Consider the following 18,087-nt stretch of genomic DNA (forward strand, 5'->3'; position numbering starts at 1 on the left):
TCTCAGCCTGGGCAATGGCTGCTGTCCCAAAAATAGTCACTTTCATGTTTTTCTTATTTACAGTTACATTACCAGATATAATTCCAGTCTTGAGGATAGTTTTGCACCAGACTGCAACTTTGGCACATTGTTCACTTCACTCTTTCCGTTCTGACTACAAGTTCCAGCATGCCTTGATGGACGATGCAAACAACATAGGGGACCGGCTTCTGGCCCTGCGTGTTGTCTACAGCATGCGCTATAGAAGTAGGCTCAGGAAAGATGGCGGGCAGTGAAGACACTAAAGCGTATAAATGTATAGTACTGTGTTTAACTCTTGTAGCGCCTTTTCCGTGACGTCACACCAGTCTATCCAATGAGACGTCTCGCCTATGGAATCATACCCGGAAGTAAAGTTGTGTCTCCCACATGGACGCTGCTGGCGGAGTCCTCACGTCCATATCAGGGCTTATGTAAGCTTGTCTGTTCTACTCATCCCCGATACAATGTTATTGTCACATTTCCCCTGTAACTAAATGATCGCTTCATTTAAATCCGAGAAGGGCAGCCTGCTGCTTTCCAGCTGCTGTAAAGCTTTAGCTGTTCACCCAGGCATGTTGGGAATTGTAGTTTTCAAACAGCTGGAGAGCCGCAGATTCCCATCTATGCTGCATACCACAGCTGGGGGTTTGTTTCAATGTTTCAGTCTAGGCAATCTTTTTGGGTTGCTGCTGTATAAACTGGCAGAGGATTGGGCAGACTGGATACATGATAAGAGATTATAGCAGACACTATAAAGGAAGGGGTGGGGGGTCTTTCTGCCCTAGTAGGACATACAGCTATGGTAAAGGGGTCACATGCTTGTACCACATGGATAACTTTTAAAGTCATGAATGTTCCAACCCTGGCTGATCAGTAGAACGAGCCAGGCAACACACACACTTATTGGGGGGGATTTGTTAGGTCTCGTATGCCAGTCTTAAAGCCCCGTGCCCTTTTCCCTGACCAGTTTTACTAACCGGCACCTTCGTGGGCGCAGGTGTAGATTTGTATCATGATTTGCACGTGTGAGCGGGCATAAATCCTCCCCATCTTGCCGCTCTCCCCTGCCTGCCTGTAAGGTGAGCGTGCGATACGGCTGGTGTACGCCACCGAAAATAGGCTAAATCTGTTCTGTGGCATATGCCAGGGGGCGCATCTTGATAAATCTCCCTCATTGTGTTCCCTCCAGACTCTGTCTCCCTATATAAGTCTATGGGACCAATCACATGGACATGGAGCCAGGAGAGAGGTGAGCTTGCTAGTTCACACAGACCCATGAAAAGTGTTGGCATAACCTTTAGAGCCCATCTCCTGCAACCTAGGAAGAGACAGTGAGTCAGGGAGTGGAGTGGACTTTTCCTGACCCTGCATGTAAACACTCAGCTCCTGATCGATGAAGCCTTTCGATGTGTCTGACTTCTTCATGAAACGATTGTTAAAGTGACAGGGACACTGTAAAGAGAGTGATAATAAGGTGTTGAGATTGTTGAGTCAATACATCTACATGGCAGAGGTCCCTGTATACATCCACTCATACAGCATGTGTACACTTGTCTTGTATCTTGCATTTCAGGTGCGAATAAGTATGAAAAATGAAAATTAATCCTAAGCGAGGGCGGACGGGCAGACGCAGGAAGAAGAAAGTTCTAGATACATCTCCAGGTACCAAGAATGGTTCTCAGTCATTGAAAAAAAAAATGTATTAGACCGTGTCTGCCCTTTTGACATGCTTACTTTAGTTCTTGTATTCCCTATGAAACATCAGTTTATAAGCATCTTTTCTTATAAGTCTGTGTTGTAATGTTTCTCTGTTATTCTTCCTGGGACCGTGTAAACAACATGAGAACTTCCCTATTCAATAAGGTTGTCTAAGCAGTCTGACAGTATCACACTGTATTGGGGCACATCCTATCAACAAAGGAAATGGTACAGGCCAGTAGTCAGTTTATTCACATATTAACAAAATGAGGAATATAAGAATAAGGTATATATTTATTAAGACTGATACGTGGGGATAGCTGAGGTGACAGGTCATCTCTGTGGATAATATGTGACTTGCCCTCTTATTTGCTGTTGTTTCCTATAGTGAGTGAGAGTCATGAATGGCGGTACATCCAGCTGATGAAATGGATGAAGGAGAGAGGGTTTCAGGACAAGCAGCTAAGGGCGGCACATTTTCCAGGTGAATAAAGGTCCTCTTTTTAAGAGCGTGTTGTCAATGCAGGGGCTGTCATATGAAGATGGACCCGGCCTGTATGGAAGTACAGTTTTTTCTCCCTCTACTAATGATCGGGTATAATGGCTCCGGTGCACTTGCATCTTCCTTCCTCTGCAGGGAAGTATTTGCCTCTCTGTTTGCTGTGGGTGCTGGCTGGGATCGGGCTCTTTACTAAAAAGGGATTTTCTCTGATGCTTTTTTTTTGTTTGTGTGTCTCCATAGTTACAGAATACAACTGTACCCTGTGTAGTCTGATCCTCCTTGTCATCTGCCTCCTTTTCCGGGAGCACATCCCATCCTCTTCATTTACCCTGGTTTCACATTTTCACTTTTTCAATTCTCTTCTAGATACGGGGAGAGGACTGATGGCAGCTCAGTTGCTGCAGGTTGGTGATGATACATTAATAGTAATAAGTAATATTATAGAGCCAAGTGTTATTTCCAGGGGAAAAAAAATATTGATAGCCTAGCCACATGACACCGTGCACCAGTGTCAATGTTGACATTCAATAACCCGATTTCTCTTTCTACGTAGTTCTGCTTGTGCAGAAGAACTAGAGTTCTTGAGTAGTACTATACTACATGGGCACCATATGGCGGTACACCAGTGCCTACCTGTCAGTAATACAGATCTGTAGAGACAGTGTACAGTGCACACAGCAGCAGCAAAGGGGATGAGATGTTATTTTCTGATGTATTGTAGGATAATTCTTGGAGGTTTTTTTCTTTAAAAGAGACCCTGCTTTCCTTTCTTTCCCCAGCCAGGGGAGCTGATCATTTCCCTACCAGAGTCCTGTCTGCTCACCACCAGCACTGTCCTCTCTAGTTACCTTGGCAAGTATATCTGCAGGTGAGTAATTCATTATTAGAGGTCAAGTGTCAGATCAGGAATGACTATTCATTGTCTATGGGTGTGCCAAAATAGCAGTCAAAACTCACCCCCAATTCCCCCAATCCGAGATCTATGAGGTAAATTATGTAACTTAGAATACTTTGTTAAAGGTTCTGTCCACCTTTAAAACAATTATTTTTCTTACAGCGCATGTAAAATAAAATTTTTTCTTGTGCAAAAAGCTTTTAAACAGACTTGTGTGTCTCCATGGTAACAGACTACAAACAAACTTAGTGTAGTCTGCTCCTTCAGTTACCCTTCACTCTCTCTCTTTACATTGTGTTTTAGCAAAAAGGACAGATGGGTTGTGGTGTGACTGTGGAATCAAACTACAAGGAGTTTATTTGTAGTCTATTACCTTGGAGACACGTGTGTGCATAGAAACAGTAGAGATGAGACAATATTGAATTTGCACAGCTGCTTTATTTTTTACTTTTTAGATGTTAAAGTCATTAAAAACATCTGGTTTTTGGAGGTGGATGCCCCCTTTAAACTATATTACCATTGCTTACATGTGCTTGGTGGTGGGTATATAAGCTGGGTGACAACCCCAGTGGGTAATATAATACCTACTTGTCACTCATGTTTTCTAAAATAAGAAATACCTAAGAAGTGTTAGCACAAAATAACTTGAGAAACTTGCAGTCCAAGCTAAATGCATAGTTTTCATCATCAGAACCAAATAGTCGATTAGGCTCTGCTACATCCAACCAGTGTCTCTGCTTCTTCTGGATTATTTCTGTTTATGGCTAGGTGGCGCCCCCCTGTGTCCCCTTTGCTGGCTCTGTGCACATTCTTGGTGTTGGAGAGGTACGCCGGAGATCAGTCACCATGGAAGCCGTACTTGGATGTATTACCCAGCGCCTATGACTGTCCGGTGTACTGGGAAGCAGAGACAGTGAATTATTTGCCAGATCCTGTTAGACAGAAAGCTGTGGAGCAGAGGAGCACCCTTTGTGAATTCTACTCTTCAGCATTGCCATTTTTCAAGTCCCTGAATCCCTTGTTTCCGGAGATTCTGAAGAACATTCTAACGGATGACGCCGTACGGTGGGCCTGGTGCACGGTGAATACCAGGACGGTGTATATGAAGCATGCACAGAGGAATTGTTTTTCTGCTGAGCCGGATGTGTACGCTCTGGCACCATATTTAGATCTACTGAACCACAGTGCAGGGGTGCAGGTAACCTAAGCAAAGTGAATGAACTGAAGAGTGCTACATATGGTGGATGTACAGACAAGTGCTGCGTATGGAGGATGTACAGACAGGTGCTGCATATGGTGGATGTACGGACGAGTGCCGCAAATGGTGGATGTATAGATGAGTGCCACGTATAGTGGATGTACGGACGAGTGCCGCGTATGATGGATGTACGGACGAGTGCCGCGTATGATGGATGTACGGACGAGTGCCGCGTATGATGGATGTACGGACGAGTGCCGCGTATGATGGATGTACGGACGAGTGCCGCGTATGATGGATGTACGGACGAGTGCCGCGTATGATGGATGTACGGACGAGTGCCGCGTATGATGGATGTACGGACGAGTGCCGCGTATGATGGATGTACGGACGAGTGCCGCGTATGATGGATGTACGGACGAGTGCCGCGTATGATGGATGTACGGACGAGTGCCGCGTATGATGGATGTACGGACGAGTGCCGCGTATGATGGATGTACGGACGAGTGCCGCGTATGATGGATGTACGGACGAGTGCCGCGTATGATGGATGTACAGACGAGTGCCGCATATGATGGATTTTCGGACGAGTGCCGCGTATGATGGATGTACGGACGAGTGCCGCGTATGGAGGATGTACAGACGAGTGCCGTGTATGGAGGATATATAGATGAGTGCCGCTTATGGTGGATGTACAGACGAGTGCCGCATATGGTGGATGTACAGACGAGTGCCGCATATGGTGGATGTGTAGACAAGTTCTGCATATGATGGATGTATGGATGAGTGCCGCATATGGTGGATGTATAGACGAGTGACGCACATATGGGGGATGTATGGACGAGTTCTGCATATGATGGATGTATGGACGAGTGCCGCATATGGTGGATGTATAGATGAGTGACACATATGGTGGATGTATAGATGAGTGACACATATGGTGGATGTATAGATGAGTGCCGCATATGGTGGATGTATAGACGAGTGACGCACATATGGGGGATGTATGGACGAGTTCTGCATATGATGGATGTATGGACGAGTGCCGCATATGGTGGATGTATAGATGAGTGACACATATGGTGGATGTATAGATGAGTGCCGCATATGGTGGATGTATAGATGAGTGCCGCATATGGTGGATGTATAGACGAGTGACGCACATATGGGGGATGTATGGACGAGTTCTGCATATGATGGATGTATGGACGAGTGCCACATATGGTGGATGTATAGATGAGTGACGCATATGGTGGATGTATAGATGAGTGCCGCATATGGTGGATGTATAGACGAGTGACGCACAAATGGGGGATGTATGGACGAGTTCTGCATATGATGGATGTATGGACGAGTGCCGCATATGGTGGATGTATAGATGAGTGCTGCATATGGTAGATGTATAGACGAGTGATGCACATATGGTGGATGTATGGACGAGTTCTGCATATGATGGATGTATGGACGAGTGCCGCAAATGGTGGATGTATAGACGAGTGACACATATGGTGGATGCATAGAGGAGTGACGCACATATGGGGGATGTACATATGGTGCAGTATGTACAGATGAATGCCGAATATAAGGGATGTACAGACACATCCCTTATGACACATATCCAGCACTACAAAAACATGGCCACTTTTCCCCCTACTGTTGTCTACAGTTCAGGTGTGGTTTGCAATTAAGCTCCATTTACTTCAATGGAACTAAGTTTCAAAACCTACACTCAAACTGGAGACAAGAGTGGTGCAAAAGTTGCCATGTTTTTGTAGTGCTGGATAACCCCTTTAAAGGAATATTCCCATCTGAGCTTGTTATCCCCTATCAATGTGATAGCCCAGACCCTCTCCAATCCCATAAATGGGGACACAATTGTCCCGTATGCACCAGTGATCAGTTTGTTATCCCTATAGGATGATAGGGGATAATAATCTCAGAAGGTAATACCCCTTTAAGAGGCCTCAGAACGTGTCCTGGGATTTAATAGGCCAAGGCGGTAAAATTTCCCAAGAAGGAAAAGGGATCCATCTGTGTTCTGAGCCTTTTTAAAGAGGTGTAAACATTGACTGGAGGGGAAAAGCCCCAAAAGGTGGTGCTTTACACATATTCTACCTATGGATATTGTTTCTTCGGTATGTCCTGTCTTTTCTTTTAGTTTGTTTGCCTGACAACTTAACGCCTTCTTTTCCCAATAAGGTGGAAGCAGGATTTAATGAAAAGAGCCGATGTTATGAGATAAGGACTATGGCTGCTTACAGGAAGTATCAGCAGGTGTTTATATGCTATGGACATCATGATAACCAGCGCCTCCTCCTGGAGTATGGCTTCACTGCAGCTAAAAATCCTCATCAAAGTGTCTATGTGACAAAAGGTTGGTATAGTCTTCCTATCTATCTATCTATCTATCTATCTATCTATCTATCTATCTATCTATCCCATATCTATCTCATGATATTGTATATTTTAGATGCCATCCTTCGTTATGTGTCCAGAAAAGATAAACAGTTACAGAAGAAGTGGTCACTGCTCAAAGAAAATGGCTTTTTAGAGTAAGTTCATATAAAACACCTATCAGTCATTCCCCAGAGCTGTATAACATCTTGTGTCTATCCTCAGTATGTGGCGGTGTCTACTTTGCACAGTCTCTTTTTGGTAAAAAGTTCCCCTCAGAGTGCCTGATCATAGGAGATGTTTTGCTTGGATCCCCCTGTGATCATATACTTAACACTGAAACTGTAACATGAGAAGGAAAAGTTGTGGAATGATGGAACTCACAGGATGGATATATATGTTATAGAGATGAGCCCAACTGGAGCATGTGCGAGTCTGTCTGAACCCGGAAATCTCGACATTTGATTACTGGTAGCTGAAGAGGTTGGATGCAGCTCCAGAGAGTCCTGAAAAACCTGGATACAGCCAAAGGCCATAAGCTGTATCCATGTTTTCCCAGACTCCGTAGGGCTGCATCCAACCTCTTCAGCCACCAGTAATCAAATGTCAAGACTTTCAGATTTATACGGACTTGTGCATGCTCCAGTTGGGCTAATCTCTAATGTGTTACTGATAAGTAGATGAAAAAAATAGAAACAAACAAATATTCCACACATCTTGGGCAGCAAATCATCAGAATCCACCTCTGGCAGCTCCCTTTGACGTCCAAATTTCATCCCTTTCAGAAACCTGACATTTGGACATGACGGCCCCTCCTGGCGGCTCCTCACAGCGTGCAGACTACTGTGCCTGGGACCGGATGAATTGTATGTAATATGCTTCCTCTTTGTATATAATATATATTATTTTTATCCAAACGCTCCATTAGAGGAGTGTTTCCTAACCTGCTGCTGCAATACTACAACCCTGGCTGTCTGGGAATGTTGATCATGTTGATTTGTAACAGCTGGAGGGCCGCTGGTTGTGGGGACACTCCGTAAGATGATGATATCCAGTTATCGACAACACCTGACAGACCTATAACATATATATTGGTGACGTAACCTCTCCTCTGCCCGTAGCTTCTACCTAGGAATATTCTTGCTGCTGCAGAACCTCTTTCAGACAAGATGACAAATAGCTTTTTCAGTGTCTGACACTTTTAGAAGAGGTTCTGCAGCAGCTCCCATCTAAATTCCAACAAGCAGAGCAATGCACTCTGTAATATGCCCCAGTCATGTCATCTAAATTTAATTGGCAACAGAAGGCCCTGCAGTTCCTGACACGGACATTGGTGGCAGTAGAGAGGCCTATGTCTCCCCTTACGTATAATAGTAGATAAATAAAGAATTATTTGCACATTTTAATAAAATAATTTTATTTAAAGCAAGGTAAAAAAAAAGTCTCTCTCTTGAGTACCGCTTTAAGAGGATGGATTTATTGTAAGTAATCCGGGCTTCCCAGCTCTGTTGTAGGTGCCGTCCATCAGATTTCAATATTACAGGAACACATAAAGGAGATTTAGTGAATAATAAAATGAACATAATTTTCCTTCCCTCGATATTTTCATTTCAGCTCATATTGGAAAAAAGTTCTTCTGGGAAGTTTTGTTTCTGAGTCCAGTGAACGCGCCTCTGTGGAGCTTGTAAGGAAAATCTGCCTTCATTTACTAGAAGAGACCTCCCGCACTCTGGACGAGGTGAGTCAGGAAGATAGGGAAATAGATCCCCAGGAACTGGACTAAATGGTTATTTCTATGTCCAAACTAAAAGGCATAAAATATAGCTCAGCAAAATTGAAAATGACTTGGCTGCTTTCTTCTAAAAACAGCACCACTCTTGTCCAGTGGCTGTGCCTGGTATTGCAGGTCATTTTTATTCAAGTGAATGGAGCTGAACTGGCTCGCAGGCTCTAAGGTTGTGTTTTACAAAACTTGGCTTCCCATCATGCTCTGACAACTGAAAATGAATGCTAAATGCTGTGAGGGCATGATGGGAGTTGTAGTTCTGCAACAACTGAAAAGCCACAGTTTGAGGAACATTGATCCAAGGGCTTGTGTGAGTTAAAAAAAAAACGTGGCTGCATTCTTTTGGAAACAGCGCCACACTTGTCTGATGGCTGCGCCTGGTACTGCTTTTTCAATCAACTCTATGAAAAATAGCTGCTATAGTCATTCATTGTTTTGCTGACCACCTGATTGTGCTTGCTCTGGGGTTGCCATGGTAACAGGCTAGCATCAGGTTAGCTCTGCATCCTGTCAGTAAGCATGCACAGCCTAAACTGTAACTCCCATACACTACTCATGTGACCCCCAATGCCTTGATCGGCTGTGGTTGTTATATAAATGGGGCTCCCAACTGTAAGACCTTTACAGCATAACCTTAGAATTGTGACTTCTAAAGCAACCTTGTCCTTTCAGATCTCTTCTCGTAAAAGTGAAAAGACTGCAGATCCTCATCTCGGTTTGGTTGAAGCGTTAAGACGAGAGGAAATGAAGATCCTGACATCTTCTGCCGATATCTTACAGAATGATGGTGCCCGTATGATATAACACTGAAGAGAGAGTTCAGTTGTATCCACAGTCAGGCAGGGTTCACACTAGTCTAATGTGGATCGGTCTTTGTGTCACTTTTGCTGCCACAGGTCATTCTAATAACCCAAGTTGTCATTTCAGACCTGTGCTCCGGCTGTTACCACCAACCAGAATATAATATAAGGCTATGTTCACATACTGTAAGAGCCACAGAGTTCTGATGTGGGCGCATCCGTGCGCGCCCGCATCAGAACTCCCTACTGCAGATAACTGACATGTCTGTTTCTCGCGGCGCTGCTAGGGATCCTGGACAGAGTGTATACTATATGTATACACTCCGGACGGGATTCCTTCAGCCAGCAGGACTATGTAAGCTCTGTGGAAATCATGGCCGTTGAAACAACGGCCCTGATTTCCACGGAACTTAAGTAGTGTGAACATAGCCTAACTCTGGATAATAACAGTGTGAACCCAGCGTAAAGTGACATCCTTTTGTCTGCAGTGGATGTACTCACCCCTCCCTTTACCTGGTCCTTAGAGGTACATAGGTATCATGTATCAGATCTATCCCAAAAATAAGCTTCTGCTCTTTTTTCAGAGGAAAAAAAAATAATATGTCACCGTTCTATTCCCATTTACCTTCTGGGGGGGAAGCACTGGAGGCAGGCCAGCCTGCCCCCAGTGGGAGGAAACCCCTGCCCCTCTGATGTGGCTCCATTGATTCTAAACGGTGCCATGAGTGGGAACTGGGCTGGGGTTTAAAAATAGGACCATTGCACCGGCTTCCCTGTGCCAGTGCCATGTGCGAAGCTTAAAGCGAATGTGCTTTAAATGGACATGATCATGTTTTAACATATATTACAGTTCATATGTAATCTACATAAAAAAAAGTGTAAATATACTATTTATCCTGTATTATACTCCAGAGCTGCACTCACTATTTTCTGTTGTAGCCAGGGTATATATAGCCAAAGCACAAAGAGTAAACAGTTTTTACTGTAGTTTTTTGGGTATTTTTAGTTTACAGCGTTCACCAAATTTTTTTTAATCTTATTATGTTTTACTACTTTTGCACAATTTTTTTATAAAAATAAGTAAAAAAAAATGTGTTTTTTGTTGCGGCACTAAAACATTTACCTTTTTATTTTCCTGCTGACTGGGTGAGGGCTTGTTTATTGTAGCTATGGTACTTTTTATCACTTTTTATTCTGTTTTATGGGAGAAATTAAAAACATGAAAGTGTATGAAAGCTAGTGAAGTGAAGAGTTTTGTTGCTATGTGCAACCAGAAATCTAGAGGACGCAACATAACCCCATTTACTTTACTTATCTGTGAGTCAGCATGAATAAAGGGAACCTGTCACCGGGGACGAGAGCACAGAGCCTGTCCGACCCCCTGGTGCAGCCCCCAGATACTTACCCTTTCCGGTGAGTCCCGCTCCTGGAGCCAGTCCCATTTCCTATGGGCACCGGACTCACCTCGCAGCACGCGTGCACAGCTTCGGGCGCTGATATCTTTGTCCCGGGACCGGCTCTAGGAGCGGGACTCACCGGAAAGGGTAAGTATCCGGAGGCTGCTCCGGGGGGTCGGACGGGCTCTGTGCCCGCTTCCCCGGTGACAGGTTCCCTTTAAGGCACTCAGGATTAAGGTTTTTTCAGGATCAGAAAACAAATTTCATTCTTTTTGCAAAAACAGCACCGTCCCTGTCCTCAGGTTGTGTGTGGTATTACAGATCAGCTCTATTCACTTCAGTGGAACTGAGCTGCAAAATCTACACTCAAACTGAGGACAGGAGAGGTGCTGTTTCTGAAAGAAAGCAACCATTTTTTCTAATTCTGGACAACCTCTTTAAGTCTCCTGCTGTCATGGTTAAACACATGGATAGAACCTTAGATTGTGACTTCTTACGGGCCTATAAAGTGATGTGAGTATAGAGAGAACATCAAAAATTGGTGAATCTCAGGGTTATAGATGTAACACTGATGTCTGTCAGAGAAAGGGTTAAACAATCTGTAAAGCTTCATCCTGTACTTTGCACGCTGTCCTGCAGGTGGTGCTGTAGGCTTTAGGATTCGCCACTTGCCAGATCATTGCGCAACCTTCTGAGGGCTAGAATTTATGAGCAGAGGAAATGGCTCTCACTTTATAAAGTATATAGCAGACTGTAAGGGCTTCTCATGATGTCAGATTGAAAATAAACTGCAGTGAATATTCCCGTAGTTCACAGGAGGATTTGGCAGCTGTAAACCTTTCACTTGGCAGGAACCAGTAGCTGTGGGGAGGTGAGGGGTGGAGGTTACAAGTGTGGGGCAAGTGCTGAAATAATGGAGTCCTAGTCCTTAGGATACTAACATTATAATGGGCATTCAATCTGGTGGATCCCAAAGGTCAGGAAGTGGCATCATCCTAGGGCGGAGAGCCTTCATTTTAAACTTAATGAGTAGCTGGTTTCTTATATAGACAAAAAGCACCTTAAAGGGGTGGTCAAAAAAAAAGGAGAACATGGCTGCTTTCTTCTAAAACAGTGCCATATCTGTTGTCAGGTTGTGTATGGTATTGCATCTCTACTCCATTCACTTCAATAAAACCGAGCTGTAATACCCCATGCAAACTGAGGAGAAGAGTGGTGCTGTTTTTGGATAATAAGCTGCTTTGTTTTTCTGATGCTGGATTAAGAAGACATTGAAAGTACTGATAATTCAGCTCTGTATACAACCTTTCTCTGGTTTTTCTTTTATCCTTTATTCAGAGACATTTACCAAGGGGCGAGGGCTGAATGGCTTCTTGGCATTACTCTGTAGTATCTGGGTCAAAGGCTAAGCTACACTTCCTAGCCATAAACCACCTTCCATGCTGGCCATACACATTAGACATCAGCGACATCACTGATGACATCATTGAGAACATCTCTGATGACATCACTGATTTCATGATCTACGACATCACTGATTTCATTATCTACAAAAGGACGCTGGTTGACCTCAGGGAGATCAACCAAAACACCGCAGAGACACCATCACGTGTCTCAACGTCAGTGTATTCTAGAACATTGCCCCCTGGGAAATCGAATATGCAAAAGAACACTGCAGAGACACCATCACATGTCTCGACGTCAGTGAACTAGCCAGACCTTCCCTCCGGGAAGGAACAACCAAGCCAAAGCGTTCTCCAGTCAAGGAAACCACCTCAGCAAGGTATCCATCCACAGACAGCTGTTTCGGGGTTTTTGCCCCTCATCAGTGTGGAGTAGGTTTCTGGCTAGTGGGAGCAATGACTAGTAAGTGCATGCAAAAGGACGCTGGTTGACCTCAGGGAGATCAACCAAAACACCGTTGAGACACGTGATGGTGTCTCTGCGGTGTTTTGGTTGATCTCCCTGAGGTCAACCAGCGTCCTTTTGCATGCACTTACTAGTCATTGCTCCCACTAGCCAGAAACCTACTCCACACTGATGAGGGGCAAAAACCCCGAAACAGCTGTCTGTGGATGGATACCTTGCTGAGGTGGTTTCCTTGACTGGAGAACGCTTTGGCTTGGTTGTTCCTTCCCGGAGGGAAGGTCTGGCTAGTTCACTGACGTCGAGACATGTGATGGTGTCTCTGCAGTGTTCTTTTGCATATTTGATTTCATTATCTACGACATCACTGATGACATGATCTACGACATCACTGATAAAATCATCAACATCATCGATGACATCACTGATGACATTTTCGATGAAATTATTGATGACTGCTAATGACATAATCAACATCATGGACAACATCACTGATGACATCATCAAAATAATCAACATCTTTGATTACATCCTCAACATCACTGATGACATCAACATCATTGTCGAGATCATAGATGACATCACTGTTTACATCATCGACAAAGACATACCAGAAGACATTATCAATGACACCACTGATGGCATCATCCACAATTCCACTGAAACCTCATTATCAACCTCATTGATGATATAACTGATGACATCATCGAAATAACTGACGACATTACTGATTACATCCTCGACGTCATCAATGACATAACTGGCATCAATGTGGACGAGATCACTGATGACATCAATGATGACAAAATCATTGAAGACATCACTGATGACATCGACATCATCCATGACTACAATAATGACATCGACAACATTGCCGACATCACTGATGATATCAATGGCATTGACTACATCACTGAGGACATCATCAACAACATCAGTCATGACATTGTCAACGACTTCATTGTTGACATCACTGGTGAAATAATCGACGACATCACTGACAACATAAGCAACGACATTACTGTTGACATCATCAATGACATCACTGACGACATCATCAATTACATTATTGATGACATCACTGATTACATCGTTGACAAGACATTATCAACATCATTGTGCATATGTGTGGTGTAATTGGGCAAAACAATTTTTGGCCAAAAAAGAGTACATGGCCAACTTAGGTTACTATATGATATACAGTACTTACCCCACAAAATGCACGTAGTACCTATCTGCAGTATTGTATTAACAATAAACGAGCTCTGGGATTCTATTAATATCAATAAAATGGGGGTCCTGTGGTGAGGAGGTCAAGCATGCACCCTACTGTATCATCGAAAGTCTAAAGGACTAGTGGAATAATCGAATACTAAGCTTGTTGTATTTGGAAGCCCAACACAATATGGTATGACGATGTGACTCCAAAAAAATTGTTAGTTTTTGCATGCAATTTCTTTATACATCCACTGGGCGGTGCTATTGTTCTACAGGAGATGTCATTCTGTCAGTTTTCTGTAAACTAGTATCTCCAGAAAAAGGAGAGAAGAATCTTTCCTGTATAACCCACCACCACCACCTCTTTCTGTTGCACTCCAGAAGAGTGAAGGCATCCTTAGGTCTGTATACAAGAATGCTTCCATTCCTTGACAACAAGCAGAGATCTTGAAAACAGGACAAGTAAACATTATGGGCAATTCTTGATTTAAATCAAATTTTTTTGTTAATATACATTTTTCCTCTTTGCAGGCGCCTCTGATACTATTCTAATGGTGTTTGAGGCAGCAACTGTATCGCATCAGACAGTAACAGCACCCCTCTGTGCCCCATATCAGCAGTTATGATTAGAGATGAGCGAACCGGGTTCGAGTCCGAGTTGATCCGAACCCGAACGTTCGGTATTTGATTAGCGGTGGCTGCTGAACTTGGATAAAGCTCTAAGGTTGTCTGGAAAACATGGATACAGCCAATGACTATATCCATGATTTCCACATATCCTTAGTGCTTTATCCAACTTCAGCAGCCACCGCTAATCAACTGCCGAAAGTTCGGGTTCGGATCGACTCGCATGCTGGAGGTTCGCTCAACTCTAGTTATGACCAATATGTGTCTCCAAATAGTATTGAGGCCATTCTGTGCCCCCATATTGTACTCAGGGTTTGGATAGATACTTATTCCTGCCAGAAAAGATCACTGAGTACTAGGTCTGGTAGCAGAAGCCCCTGGCTTCCACAACTAAGCATAGCTAGCCACTCAAGGTTCCCGAGAGTGAAGATCAATTGTGTACTTCGGCTTTACCTACTCTTTGCTCTGCTGCAAACGATCCTGTAACTTTCTGGAACGTCCTGACTAGAATAAGCACTGTCACCCCTGACAGATGCCTATGTGGTAGTTACCCTACCATTAGGTTTTAGTGCTGCATACTCTTGTGAAGGGATACCTTCCAGGCCAGGCCCTGGAGAAAACCTTCAGCAGTGTATTTTTCTCTGTGTATTTTCTCAGACTAGACTAGATGACCCCACCCAGGAAGTAACAGGGTGTTTTATAGTAGAGAATGGGACTTGTCTTCCATTGGTGGGGAAGCTTCTGGAACAGACTACACTTTAGTATCTGATGCTGGTTGTGGTGCTGTATGGTAGCCAGCCTAAGGGCCCTATTCCACGGGACGATTATCGTTCGCATAATCGTTAACGATAAACGACCGCTATTGCGAACGGCCTGAAATCGTTCACCCATTTACATGGAACGATAATCGTTACTTATGATCGTTCTTGCGGTCGTCTTGTCGTAGCTATTGCATTCGTTGCAACTGCGAACGACCAAACGACGTCTTATTCAATGCGAACGATTTGCGAACGGGCAACGATAAAAATAGATCCATATCTTATTAAACGATCAACGATTTCTTGTTCGTCGTTTAATCGTTAACTGCTATTCAACCGAACGATTATCGCTTGGATCCGAAGGATGTAACGATAATTCGAATGATAATCTTCCCGTGGAATAGGGACCTAAATATTGGACAACAGTGGCAAGACATAAGTGCATAGTTAACCCCTATAGTACCTTTAGTTGTGCAACGCATAAGCGTGACACCTAGTGGTGGAAGAGTAGGAAGCAACCTTCAGCCCAGATTATAAAGACATATACCAAACACCTGTTCTGGGGCACTACATGTGCATCCATGTAGGTAGCCCTCCCCCTTTGTTATCCTTCCCGGTAAGTGGATTCCCCCCTGTAGTATCTTTCCTGTGCTGGTCACATAGCCAAGACACTGACAGGTGGCTACATCCAGGACACACCGCTGCTCAACACTCATCTCTGCATGCTGTCAGTGAATGGAAATATCTTCACTGCTTCTGATTTGCTACACTGTAACAGTGCAGGTTAGGCCTATCAAGCATCACTTACATGCATTAAAGAAGAGGTTAACAGCAGGGGACATTCACCTCTTATGGGATTCTGCACTGCTGACCTCACAGTGTAGAAGCATTGCAGCACAGAAAGTGTTAACATCAGAAGCTACTGGAAGTCAGCAGTGCAGGAGCAGATAAGGCTTGAATGTCCCCTGTTAACCTTTTTGGGGCAGCTGGGGGCCTGGCTCGGCTCGTACACAAGGAAGCGCTGGGAGCATTTGCAGCGTTGTGGGCTTTGCTTTAACAACAGGCAAAATCAAATTTACAATTTAAAAAGAAAATAATATTGTGAGGCCCCCTAGGGACAAATTATTCGAATTAATTCAATTAACCACCCAGCCCTACCTAATGTTTCAAAGGTTTTTTATTGAGAGAATTTTCATTTAGAGAATATTTTTACACAGACAAAAGGAAGATAAAAGGGTAACAAATCAAGAGCAAGAACAATGGTACATGGTACAAATAGGAGTAGCAGGGACCACCGAATAACAATATGGGGATAGATAATCCAGGGACCAGCAGAGTCCAAGGTATGGCGCCCTCCTGAGGATATGTCATCTCGGATAATCTAGTAGTCCATGTGATGGTGCAGGCAAGGCAGGATGTTTTCCTCATGGGTGGTCCAGTTAGGTAGCAATAGTAACAATATGATGGAGCAACTGTAATAAAGGCAACGAAGCAAACAATTTAGGCAAACAATTTAACCAAACAGCAGGCAGAGCAGCATCTCCAGACTTTTTAAAGAACCAGAGTCAAACAATAGGTTAGCAAGAGGTTGACTAGGGTGGCTTATATGCTATAGGGCATAGGATATAGGTTATAGGTTGCTGACTAGGAGAGAAGGGGGGGGGGGAGGGAAAAGAGGGAACAAGAGGGAGTGCATCATATATGACAATATCAGGGATCAGAAAGAGTATGGTATTTGCTGCTTGTCCAGATTTCCCATTGTGCAGAGAACGTACTCACAGTGCCTCTACCTTGGGCTATATACAATTCCATGGCATGTACTAATCTAATTTCTGCTATGACATACCAGCCCTACCCAGGGCCGTTTTAATACATTGGTGGGCCCAGTACACAGGCCTCAAGAGTGGCTCCCCCCCCCCCCCCCAACCCAGAGTTATCAGAATCGGAGCTCCACACACAGTATGATCCCCTGAAAATGTCCCCACACTGTATTAAGAGCCCCAATACATACGGTAGTTACCTCATAACGATATCACCAATGATACCATTATATAATATCGCCACACCATGACCACTATCACTACAGCCCTATAACAGTTACATCCATTTACTCACAGGGGGCGTCTTCTCTCATCAGAGTCTTTCACCTTTTCTTTCACTCCATCCAGCGTGGGCCACCTTGAAGTCTTCCCCGGCTGTGAATCTTCTCTCCAGAATCTGCCAGAGAAACATTTTAGGCTCCAACACATACAGTAGTAAGGTCCCCTGTACCCCTATACAGTAGTTACCCCCCCTATGTACCTCTATACAGTAGTTACCCCCTATGTACCCCTATATAGTAGTTACACCCCTCTGTGCTCCCCCACAGCTGTGTGCTGCCCCCAGTAGTATATAGACACCTGTGTGCTGCCCTCAGTACTATAGACCAATAGGTGCTGCTCCCAGTAGTATATATACCCCCTGTGCACCCCCCAGTAGTATATAGACCCCATTGTGCTGCCCCCAGTAGTATATAGACCCCTTGTGTGCTTCCCCCAGTACTATAGACCACTAGGTGCTGCCCCCAGTAGTATATAGCCCCCTCTGTGCTCCCCCAGTTATATATACCCCCCGTGCATCCCCCAGTAGTATATATACCCCCCATGCAGCCCCCAGTAGTATATATATCCCCTGTGCTCCCCCAGTAGTATATACTCCCCCTGTGCACCCACAGTAGTATGTATATCCCCTGTGCTCCCCCAGTAGTATATAGTCCCCCTGTGCATTCCCCAGTAGTATATATACCCCCCTGTGCACCCTCCAGTAGTATATATATCCCCTGTGCTCCCCCCAGTAGTATATAGTCCCCCTGTGCACCCCCAGTAGTATATATATCCCCTGTGCTCCCCCCAGTACGCTTTCCCAGTTATATATAACCCCTGTGCACC

General features: G+C 44.3%; 1 protein-coding gene across 4 annotated transcripts; it reads left to right on the forward strand.

Annotated features, from left to right (window-relative positions):
• The first annotated feature begins 372 nt into the window (after positions 1 to 372).
• Positions 373 to 10,543, forward strand: SETD4 (SET domain containing 4). 4 transcript variants are annotated; one of them, XM_069945535.1, is made up of 12 exons: positions 387 to 452; positions 1,211 to 1,270; positions 1,595 to 1,683; positions 2,108 to 2,203; positions 2,588 to 2,625; positions 3,001 to 3,089; positions 3,885 to 4,314; positions 6,514 to 6,688; positions 6,785 to 6,866; positions 7,494 to 7,574; positions 8,323 to 8,446; positions 9,167 to 10,543. In XM_069945535.1, the coding sequence occupies exons 3-12, from the start codon at positions 1,614 to 1,616 to the stop codon at positions 9,296 to 9,298; spliced, it is 1,317 nt and encodes a 438-aa protein (XP_069801636.1). In that variant the 5' UTR covers positions 387 to 452; positions 1,211 to 1,270; positions 1,595 to 1,613; the 3' UTR covers positions 9,299 to 10,543. The 4 variants fall into 4 exon arrangements, with proteins under 4 accessions (XP_069801638.1, XP_069801636.1, XP_069801637.1 ...); XM_069945536.1 differs by lacking the exon at positions 387 to 452 and adding an exon at positions 1,082 to 1,100; XM_069945537.1 differs by lacking the exon at positions 1,211 to 1,270 and having other exon boundaries at positions 373 to 452.
• Positions 10,544 to 18,087: the final 7,544 nt, after the last annotated feature.

Source organism: Dendropsophus ebraccatus, chromosome 11 (assembly GCF_027789765.1).
Source record: "Dendropsophus ebraccatus isolate aDenEbr1 chromosome 11, aDenEbr1.pat, whole genome shotgun sequence".
In the NCBI taxonomy this organism is placed as follows: Eukaryota; Metazoa; Chordata; class Amphibia; order Anura; family Hylidae; genus Dendropsophus; species Dendropsophus ebraccatus.